The sequence below is a fragment of the Schistocerca nitens genome, chromosome 1 (genome assembly GCF_023898315.1).
Source record: "Schistocerca nitens isolate TAMUIC-IGC-003100 chromosome 1, iqSchNite1.1, whole genome shotgun sequence".
In the NCBI taxonomy this organism is placed as follows: Eukaryota; Metazoa; Arthropoda; class Insecta; order Orthoptera; family Acrididae; genus Schistocerca; species Schistocerca nitens.
This window is the reverse complement of record NC_064614.1, coordinates 1,290,832,064-1,290,844,146: the sequence shown is the minus strand read 5'-3', so window position 1 is coordinate 1,290,844,146 and position 12,083 is coordinate 1,290,832,064. Positions and strand designations below refer to the sequence as shown.

General features: G+C 39.5%; 1 protein-coding gene across 1 annotated transcript; it reads right to left on the bottom strand.

Annotated features, from left to right (window-relative positions):
- Positions 1 to 2,150: 2,150 nt before the first annotated feature.
- On the bottom strand, positions 2,151 to 2,696 carry LOC126234197 (uncharacterized). Its single transcript, XM_049942913.1, has one exon. It carries the CDS (start codon positions 2,694 to 2,696, stop codon positions 2,151 to 2,153), a length of 546 nt encoding a protein of 181 aa, XP_049798870.1.
- Between the last annotated feature and the right edge of the window lie 9,387 nt (positions 2,697 to 12,083).

The following is a 12,083-nucleotide window of genomic DNA, read 5'->3' as shown; positions in this document are numbered from 1 at the left end:
GAAAATGCGTTGCAGCTAAACGTTTGCTGAAAAGAGAACTCCATGTTGGATGCGTCACTTATTTAACATCAGTCGTAAATGCTTGACACCTACAGTGTTTTTCCCGTTAACCGCGTTCACGGCTGAGAACAAAAGACTGCCGACAATTAGGCCGTTGCCCGGCAGCAGCCTCCGCGAGACGCGACACAGACGTCGGAGGCCTCTGCAGATCTGCAGCGCTCGCGCCGCGACATCCAGCCGTACAGGTGAGATTTATGGGAAATACAACAGTTATATTGTCTTTCGTATTAATATCAAGTACGTAAAGAGAACGACGGCGGCTGAAATTTAATTGCGCGTCGCTGCAGTCCTGTCTGCAACCTTTTATCATTCCTCAGCCTTTCGCCAGTCCTTGGGCCCACATTCCACCGCCACGGAATATACGTAGCTCTTGTCCACTCACCTGGAACTGACGAAATTAGGTTACAGCGTAAATCTGTCCAAGTCATAACTGAAGTCATCTTAAAAATACTAAGTGCGAAATTATTTAATGGTTGCTCCGAGTCATTGATTAGCGAAATGTTGCCCCCTCGGCCAAAATCACGCTGATGTATTGTGTAGGCCTGCTACTGCAGCTCATTTTAAAACGAATGAAACTATTCATGAGGAAATAATTTAATGCTTACTGTATTTTAACTGGTCTTGTAAGTGCATACAATAGTTATGTTAGCAGAGCTAGGAAATTTCAACAGCACACACACTGTCTAAGGCGGTGGGATGGTGGAAACCAAACATTTTCTTACAAAATAAAATTCAAAATCATTGAAAAACTGTTTACTAATTAGCAAACATACGAATGCGGCCACTTTATAATACGTAGATCCGCCCCTTGCTACGTACTATGTACTAAAATTGAGAAGGTACAGTTTGTATAAGTTACCAGTGTGTAAATATTAATGAATTTTGTTGTTAGGTACGTAGGTAAAATTCTGATACACACGACTGCTGGCTACATTTATCTTTTTAATACCGGAGGGTAGTTTTTACATTGGCTGGTAATATGAAGGAAAAAATTGCGAATTAAATGTGCAATCCTGCTTTTAGCTTGCAGAAACAATAGCCACCTCACATTTTACTTGGAAGGAGAATAGCGGCTAATGGGTTTTCAGATTTCAAGACGAGCGGATCTGAGATACACTTGCTATAAGAAAATATCAACCACATGCGGCTTTCTTCAAACTGATATTGTATAGACACATCTCTCACTCTCAGTTGCGAAAATAGCTATTTTTCTTTTCCTAGCGCTAAAGCCACCTCCCACATTCCGCGCTAGGACGCCCTTGTTTGGCGATGAAAGCAATTCAGCAAATTTTACAGTCATTGGTAACGACTCGAACAGCTCAGTAAATCAGGACACTTTTAAAATAGTTCTTTTCTTGTAATCTGAGAATTAACCATCGGCTTTTGAACTCTGGTATTCGAATATTTACGGAAATAGACCAAATCATCGTCAGTCAAATGATTTGCATCTGCTCCACAGTGTTTTGAGTCAGGCAAGAAAGAGAATTGCAATGCAATGTATCACGGTGGTGTGCAGCTCTTCGTAGATTACGTAAAATTTCAGTGCTACGTACTTATCAGTTATTTTGTGAAGTGTCACAGCAATGTATTTATTTTTTGGTTAAGTATTTTTGTCACCGAACAACCCACGCTAACAGCCCCATTTGCCTGATTTTTAAATCGTTCACAGTACGCTGAACCCTCTATTTCAGCATTACTTATGCACCTTGTTTTTTTCTGTAAAATTGGGTTAATGCAGCATGATAGTTCGCTACATTCCAGCTACAATGCAGTTCAGTTTCGTAACACAAGATGATATCTTATAGGGTTATTGATTTACGTTTGGCGAAAACATAATATTTCAACAAAAGTTACGAAATTTGGTAACGTTATGCTAACTGCCAGCATACTATGAGTTACTGCACTTTCAGTACATCTGTTCATCATACTGCTGTTGTATTACAACTATAAATTTCCACAAATTTCACTTACGTCTATGCCACTACATCGTCGGTACTGACTAGATATTAATCACTTCAATATGTAATCGATATATTGGGAAGCTATTTAGCAACGAGCTTCCATACATGGAAAGTGTCTCATCGTTCCAGTTATGGTTTCAACAGTCTGTAAAGAAAGTAATGGAGGTCTCTAATGACTGGCAACAGGTAATGTCTTGGAACTAAGGAGGTTTCCAGTTTCTTCATTAGAATGGATCTATTGATTGTGTCGAACGCCTTGGTGAAGTCTACGAAAATTGCATGAAGCTTTCCCCCTCGGTTCGCTACGGCCATTTTTGTATCGGTTTGGAGACAGTGTACAGCTTGTGCCACTGATCTCCCACATCTGAAACCAAACTGTGAATCGGGGAGTTTCTCATCGAGGATATCTCTAAGACGCTTGCACAATAGTGTTGTAAAGATCTTGAATAGAGTGTTCTCTAGAGCAGTGCCCCTGTACACGTTTGGGTCAGCCGTGTTACCTTTTCCCATGTACAGTATTATCACTTTCGAATATTTCCACTGATCTGGTACAATTCCTCGTTTCCGGCACTCATTGAGGAGCGCTGTGAGGGGAATCACTAGTACAGGGAACGTAGTTTTCAGGTGCTCGCTATAGATGTTGTCTGGGTCACATACTTTATTGTTCGTGCTCATAATTCTATGGATTATTTCTTCTTCTGTAAAAAGTACAATCTCCTGCGTAGGGTCCCACGATTTAGCTTTCCGTTTTGCGATGTCTACTGCGCGAGTTGACTTTAGGATGAGTCCTTCTATCCATGATGCACCTTCATTGACATTCTCTCCTTGCAGCAATGTTATTGCACTGGTGTCGAGACTGCCCAGTGCTGATACGTCTGCCTTCCTCCTTAGCTTGACTGAATTGTTCGGCCTCTTTTTTACTGTGTTCTCTAGTTATAGCGATGTTTCCACTGGTAGGTGTATTCTTTCCACTCCCAGGATGATGCGTTATTCTAGTGGTTTAGGTTTGGAGTTCACAAATATGAGGTCAACTGTGCTTGCACAAGTGCAAAGTCTTCCTCTTCCAAGTAGTTCATGACATCTGTCGTTTCCCGTGAAGGGGTGTCCACAGGCTAATTCAGGTCTCCTGCCAATATGACTGGGTCGTCCTGGGTGGTAGTATCCTAACGCAAACTGATTTACTCTATAATATTTACTGCTGTGAGCTCAGGCTGAACGCACACACATATAAGAACACGGATGGCGGTCGTTACTACTAGAGAGTGCCTTGATTTGTGGGAGACTGAGAAGGGCGAGAAAATGTTCATGATGAGACATGTGATGCCGCCCTTAGGTCTGTCCTTTGGGCATTGTTCCGCCACAACATTGATCGCGTAATGTATGTTTACTTTGTTACTGTCTTTTGTAAGGAACGTTTCCGTCAGGAACACAATATCACAAGGTCTAAAGAAATTATCTTGAACGCATGCTACTGCTGTGATAAGGCCTACAACATTCCAGTTTAATGTTTTGAATCTGAGTTTGTTGTGAATGGTATTACAACCTGGAGGCTTCAGGCCTCTTACTCCAAAAAAGGTACTGTCTCACCAGCACCTCTATTGGCCACAGTTCTGGCTGTATGGCTTGTTTGCGGCAGTCAAAAGCCACCCCAATTCTGAAGGCCTTTAGGTGGCCCTTTGTTTCCAGCTCATCGAACTCGATTTCTCCCGCTATTTCCAGTCCATTGAGGTGTCTGACGATTTCCTCCTTTGTGGAGGCCTGATGGGGTTGGCCCACATAAAGTCAGGTGGTTCGCTCTCCTGCTCGAAGCCCTAACCCTGTTGGTTGCATTGTCCCTAACACAAAGGGACGATCATTGTTTTCTCTCCTGTCTTGATGTTTCCTACGTCTTCCCCTTTCGACTAAAGTGTAGCCCTCGTTTTCTTCTTCTTTTTCTTCCTCGACCTCCGCCAGTGGCAGCGTGACATTCCTATTTGAACCTCCCTCTCTATGATTGGCCACTTCCGCTGGTGAGGGTGTGGTGGTCTCCATTGTATTCCTCTCTCTATGACTGGTAGCTGACAGTTGTGGTGTTGCCAGTCTCTGGTGTCATTCCGATCACTCAGGCGCTAACACGACCTATCCTTGAATGAAGAGAAGACCATCTCCATGACATTCAGAAGAGAAGGAAAACCCGGCACTTTCTACGTTGGAGAGACACCACTAAAGTCAGTCATCAGCTTTACGTACCTAGGAGTTACCCTTCAGTCACAGGGAACAGTATTCACATGCCACATAAACTACAGAGCCAGCACTGCAACGAGAGCCATTAATGATATCAAATCGATAGGGAAACTCTCCTTGTAAACAGCCCTACGACGGTTTGAACTTAAAAACCTGTTGCAGTTTACGGATTGGAAAGCATATGGATTCATCTGAAGAAGACAGACCTCGGAAAAAAAGGGAAGCTGAAGGCTACTTGCTTAAAAAGGGTGCTATGTCTCTGCAAATACACACTCACGCGGCTTGTGTATGAACTGGCCAGGGATCCCTTCTTCATAGGAGAAAAGTGGCTGAAGCACTTACTTCCAGACGACTGCCTACTAGGACTTATTGACGGAACTACATGAGAAGAAACGCAAGTAATGGAAGGATTTCTATGTGACAGACGCCATGACAAACTGTGAATGGACGCAGGGAGGATACGAACTCCGCCACGTAGTGACAAGACCCTAAGTGCATGGATTTCACCACAAACTGTGCAACACCGAGATTTTTCATGAGCCCAGCAGGAGCTCCATATGTGCCATGTGCAGTGACCAGTGTGAGTTATATCATGTGTTAATCTGTAGGCTGATACAGAATCGCTGGTGAAATTCTGCAGTGACTAAGAATAATAATAGTGAATAGAGAATAATTCCTGTAATTCGCGCACAAAATGGCCAGTTTGTCTGCAATAAATCTATTATTAAAAGTAATGGAGACAGATGGAGAGCTTGTCCGCTTGCAACACAGACTCCTACTCGCAAACGATACCTGTCAGTAACTTACATCTAGTATCTAAAAGTTGATGTGTCTAACAGAGTACACTTACATCTGAACTTTTATATGATTGGTTTTATCCCAAGTAACTACAAGTAAGTTTCATATGTAATTAATACTGCCGATTTTTGATACTGGCAATTGGAACTATCTGCCACGTTCATAGCCTTTCCTTCGACTGCTTTTCTAAGTGATATGAGCGAAAATGCTTCAAAATCATCGTAAACTAATAGTCTTGATCGCTATGTAGTTTCATAACTACTAAAAACAACACAAATTAAAAAAATAGTACCTTAAAAATCGCAATCAGTACAAATCTCATTGTAAGAAGGCTCAGTTATGTGCATAACGTCTTGTACACTAAGTAAAGCTTCATCAAGAATGTCATCATCATTGTCACAAGGCGTTGTGACCCTGTGAATCAAACTTTAAATCCTGGATGCTTACCAGCTTCTCTTAGAGCTTGCTGATGTAGTAGACCAGACCTTTATTCTATCTGCCCACCTGCTAATTGTTCTCCCCCTTTGTCTCGTGTCCTTGATCTTTCCCTCGATGATTATTTTCTCCATCTGTTTCCAAAACCTGGTCAAAGAACTCGAGAATTTTTGTTTGACACAAGAAGAAAGGTGCCTGGAAATAATGAGTTGCTCATAATGGACACATCTGTCCTCTTTTAGTGAACTGTATGCGCAGTATTCTGCAGCAACACAGTGCATCAATACGTTGCTTGTCTTTGGTCTTAAGACTCCAGGTTTCACAATCATAAGGCATATTTGGGAAGCAAAATTATACCCTGCCTGCCGTTTGATGAAATGACATCTTGAACTCCCATTCTCTATACAACTGACCAAAATTTGTTTGATGCTTCCTTCTTCCTTATGATTGCTTAGTATAGTCTACTGCCCTAATGCCCCTGAACAGGGGCAATTTTTAATGGTTCTAGGTGAATATTACACTTTTCATTTACTTTCCAACTGCTCACCACCTTACTAACCATTGGGGAGAACGTAAGTTGCAGTGCTATATTGTCATAATTTTGATACCTGCCACCTCCCAGTTTGGTCCTAATGAGTCTCTTCACTATAAAAGCGTGTAAAAAAATTACACACATGGTCTAAAATAAAGTACCAGTAGGGAAAAAATTTGAGAATGTTACGAAATTCTAGGTTGGCTAAGTTTTGCAACTTCTGCTAAGCCTCTGAATGCAAAATTGCCAAATGATATTGTCAATTCTAAATGCAAGGGAGACATGGAAACTGGAAATAAGAATGCTGTACAAAAATAATCAGTCGCCAAAAGAAAAAGTAGAAGTATAAAGTGGAAAGTAGAATAGAAGCAGTCAAAAAAACCACAATAAAATAATTTTAGACGGATGTGTGGTATCTGTTCTTCGGGATATATCCTAAAGAGTAGACACCGTGCAGAATCTGTGATTAAGATACTTATTATGTATACTGATGGTGGTGGTGATGGGGGGGGGGGGGGGGGAGAAAGGAAAGGCAACAGGAGGAAATACAGAAAGGGGCTGTATTGGGAATTTATGTGGATTTGCAGTGATGCAGGAAAATGTGTGTTGGACTGTACATTGAACCCAGGACCTCCTGCTTACTATGCAGTGGCATTAACCACTGCAACAACCAGACACAGTGTTCATCACAAATGCATCAACTGTCTTGCTACATTCCCTGGCAAATGCACATTCCCACCCAGCATCATGTATCTGCAGTCCCTGTCCACGTCCTCCAGATTCACTAATTTTCCACAGGAGGTAGGATTTTATCCACAATCTTTGGTGAGAATGCACATTTATGTTTGACCTCCTGTGGGAATCTAAACTTAGTGAGCACAAAGGACACAGACAGAGACTACAGATAGATGGCACTGGGTGGGCTGGGGAGCACAACGAGAAAGTTCCCTCATTTGAAATAAATGCTGTGTCCGGATGGTGCAATGATTAATGTAACTGCCTAGTAAGCAGGAGATCCCATGTTTGAGTCCCAGTCTACCCCACATTTTAGCTCATTGCTGCTGATTCTGCATAAAGTCCTGATGCTGCTGATATCATCAGTTCTTCTCCTTTCCTCTCCTTTCACCTTGCTCCACCTTAAATTTACATAACAATAAAATATGCCTTGAGAGGTAAAAGATGAACAGAAAAAGACCTGCAAGGAAAAACAGTACTGAGGAAGACAATATAAATTGCTAACTGGCCATCCATATTTAATTTTACATGCTTTCCTTAAAAACTTCAGACAAATGACAGTTGTGTCTCTTCAAAATCACTGCTGATTACCTGTATTACACATATCCAAATGAACTGGTAGTATTCTTCACTGATGATTTCTCTACCATTCTGTTCTACCTGAGCCTGCTGGCTCATGGAACTCAAAACATGTCAGTCAAAAATAAATATCCTGAAGCTACCATCCACATAAATTATTCATTCTCATTTTGCATCTGATATGGTCTTAATAACCAGGTCATATGCCTACTGGGAGATAGTGTCCTGGGCAATTTCTGTATCTTGTACAGGTTCTTCCAGCTGTAATTTAGTTCCACGACTGTGTATTTCGTACCATCCATTAATGTGGTTGTGTCTAAGTTCTACTTGGTTATTAAGAAAACGCTAACACATACATAGAATCTTCACTACATATGTATTAAATTTACAACCTTAAACTGCTTCCTATCACCATTTATTGCAGTGTAAAAGAACACATCACAATGTCAAAAATCTTTTGTGTCCCACCATCACAGAGCTACACCACTGATCAATTTAACCATTATTCAGTGATGTTTTATTTGTCCTCACAATTACTAAAATGCTGTGACAAAAGTTACTTTTTTCCATGTATAGTGGAAGAAGTAGTAATCACTGGTTACCAAATTACACCTTTAACTGCTCTGGATGTGTTAACGCACTTGCCTTTGTACCTGACCCTGTGTGCTCCGAACATCTTTACACGAGCCACCAGTCCTTCTATGTTGTACTCTGAATGTGTCTACATGTAGACACGTTCAGAGTACCAGGTAGAAGGACTGGTGCTGCACGTAAACACATTCAGAGCACACTGGGACAGGTACAAAGGCATGTGCGTTAACACGTCCATAGCAGTTAAAGGGTTAAGGGTGTACAGAAGATGGCCAACAACATCTATTCAAACTTATCAAGCTTTATTTCATTTCTTGTGGCATTATGTGAACAAAAATTATTACACAGCAAAACCATGCAAGGACTTAGGCCTTGTGACTTGCTTTCAAGTGGTATTCATAACTTTTACAATATTTCACTGTGCACTGTTGAAATGATCATTGTGATTCACTCCCTAAATATGCTTTTCCTGTCCCAAAAATGGTAATTGTAATCTACTATGAAGTGAGCAGTTTTGAAATAATCAGCACTATTGATTGACTTTTCTCTGTACATTACACAAAAATGTCTGGAGGTTAAAGGGTTTACCTTTCTTACACTGACAAAATTGACTGTGTAATTTTCACAGTTGTAAGATTTGTGATAGCAGAAGCCATTCCAGATTTTAGTCACACAAGGCACAATACTGTAGTGCAAACTGACCCAAACTCCATGTCACAGATATACTCATACATGTTCATTAACAAAATTGAAGCAACATTTTCAAGGGTATTTAGTATTTCAAGGTTCAGTTATTTGGCAATATCAATAGTATCATTCCTAAATAACAATTTATGATTAATTTATTATACATTCTTGCAACAGAAATGACTTTCTGTATTTCATTTTATATAATTAAATGAAGTGAATTATCAATGAGACTGTTGAAATCATTTATATTTCTTATTTCAGAATGTTTTAAGAAGAGACAGCAATATTATTATTGTGCATCAGCTTCTTCTCGTTGCAACTGTGAAACAGTCGGGTTAGGGCTCCACGTCTGCTAACTGTGTGCAACTGTACCACAGGAGACAGCCAAGCTAACAGGTCAGTTCTTCCCAAAAGGTCAGTATTACATTTAGTGTGTTTAATTTCTTATTATAGCTACAAGACACTTAAAGTCTCTTTCTCTGCTGATGCAATAGACATTTTGTGCAGATGGTCTCATACCCAAATCAATGATAAAAATTTGCAATGACTCAATGTAATGCTACAGTGTTGATGTATTTTACATCTTTGGTATTGTTTAGTAACTGAAGCCTGTACTTTTGTATTCAGTGGTTGGCAGTATTTATGAGTCTAGTCTCCGTCAAACACTGATGTGCACTGTGTCATATTTAATAAAGCACATGCCTTCTTCACATGTGCGAAAGTTTGTTTTTCACTAAATCTCAGCAAAAAAAACACCACTATAGAACACAAACACACACACACACACACACACACACACACACACACACACACACACACGCATGCGCACACACACACACACACACACACATCACTGCAGTATTTTTTTTATTATTTATTTATTTATTTTTTTGATAAAAATTTAGTCACTCAATCACAAAGTCCTACTTCTTCACTGCCTCCTCCACTCCTTTTTCTTTGCTTGAGAAGATAATTACCTAATAACTGTTCCCATGGCCATATGCAGCTAAACTGAGGGAAGCTAGAGTTTAATGCATCATAGACATCCTTGCTATTATAGCTGCAGTCATGAAATGAGTCACATCAAGATCATTGTTGATAATTCCACTCCTGATCCTGTAATGTTGATATGCTACTTACTAGTTAGTCATTTCTTACAATTCACTACCTGTGTATGTTTAAATTTGTCTTTATTTCATTTAAAGTTCAGTATCGATAACAACGAAGATCAATAGTCAATGCACAGCAAAGTTGCTGGTCCAAGTCATCTAGGGTATGTGTACTCTAAGACTGAATGAAAATTATGAAACAAGGTAAACACATAATATACATGTGTATATGTTTTCCAATATTATGACCAATCACAATACCTTAAGGTGAATTAACATAGGACTTGATAAGAGTGCAGATGGTTACTGAAAAAGTAAACATTTCAGAAATACTCTTTGAAGTGAGGAGTCTAGTGAGAGAGGGAACTATGTTACTTTGAGAAGAAATGGAAATAAATAGGGTTTTCTAAAACATTGTATTAAGATCTTATTTGTACAATAAAGGGTTAACTTTTTCCTTCTTAACTTTTTCTCACATACATTGTGCAAAAGGAAAAATTTAAAATTTAATGTAAATAGGAATCATTACAACACTGTATGTCACAACAAATACAACAATTTAAAAAAGTTAAACACACATACCAAAAAGTGTTATCCTGGTTGATATACTGTTGGCCAACCATAAATCGTGTTATCAGGCTTCCATTTCAACAAAAAAATGATTTCATTAAACGCCAAGAAAAACTAGGGAAATGTATGGAATTGGTGGAACAAGGTCTTTTAACTTCAGGGTTGATCAGGTCTTCTGTGTGGATAGAATATTTCCTCAAGAAGTTTATTCATATCAGGATAATCAGCCACTGGGTCTATCCTGGTTTTGGAGTGATGACCTGGCACTTTTTTGAAGAGTTCCAGTCCATGTCATTCTTCCGTTGTCTATCAATTTTGGAGCACCAATTTTCCTACTATTAATGGTAACATCATTTCCTACAACACAACTTCTAACTATTTTATTGTTCAGCTACTGAAAACCCCTGAAATTTTCTGTTGTCGTTGGAATTACCTTAAATGGGTTTGTGACTAGCATTTTTCACAACTTCACAGCAGTCAGCTGTGTATATATGATCTGTTTTTCAGATTTTCTTTTGTATTGTGTCAGAATCTTGGTCAGTGCATAAGCAGGTACATCCAAGAACAAGGGAAATAATGATGAATGGTGTCATAGAGTCCTTTGAAAATAAGAGTACACACCAAACACGGTATTGCATTTTGGTTTCTTGTCCAGGGCAAGATCTGAAAAAAATCAGCTTTCTTTTATAATGAATATTTGAGGGATCACTCTGCACTTTTATGATACATGATGCATTTTCTGATGAACTGCATGAGGCAATATCATCTGGCCACAAGCACATAATACCTGAAATGGAGTTGCATATGTAGAAGCCAAGTTGCATACACACTACCTGCCTTTATGTAGCACAATGCCTCTCTTTGAATTTTATGTCTCAGCAGTGATTATTGGAAATCATTACTAGAACAAGCCTTTGTGTTTTACCTCAACATCGCGTATGCTTTGTCAGATCAAAGATGATGTAGCCTGGCATCCAAAGGAATATCATTGTTTGGAGTAGCACTGTACTCATCATAAGATTTACATGTGTCTGTATGTGGTAACATGAAGCTTATAAAAATTTTGCACTGAAAACTTTATTATATGCTCAATATTTTACACATAAAACTCGTGTTTGTAGGAATGCTCCACCATAGAAATGGTGCATTTCACATTTACAATGTACACTGAAGTGGACTATTAAGGTAAGGAATGAGGGGGTTCTCCATAAAATTGATGAGGAAAGGAATATATGGAACACCCTGACAAGAAGGAGGTACAGGATGATAGAATGTCATGAAGCCAGCAGGAAATAACTTCCATGGTACTAGAGGCAGCTGTAGAAAGTACAAACTCTACAAGAAAACACAGAGTGGGACATCCAGCAAATAACTGAGGATGTAGGTAGCAAATGATACTCTGAGATGAAGAGGTTGGTAAAGGAGAAGAATTCATGGTGGGCCATATTAAACCAGTCAGAAGACTGATGACACAGAAACGTACACCAAACCTGTATTGTCTTTCCATGAATAATGGACTCTGTATTTCTGCAACTTTGAAATATAGCCTCGAATAGTATCCAACCTGGTATGTTTCCTACATCTTATCTATACATGGCATGCGAAGATATGATGTTTTAATTTCATCAGTATTTTCATCCCTAATTAATCTTCATGAACATTAAACACTTTCCTGTCCGCTCTAGCTGTTGACACCTTTTTCTGTGATGATGCAAAAATTGCTCAAAATGCTTCTAAAACATACTCTGTGTTATGTTACAGTCACCAATGTTCCCTTGTAAGCAAATGACGGCTTTCTTC

Excerpts from the sequence above, each read along its gene's own strand:
- LOC126234197 (XM_049942913.1), bottom strand. The coding sequence starts at position 2,696 with ATGAGCACGAACAATAAAGTATGTGACCCAGACAACATCTATAGCGAG.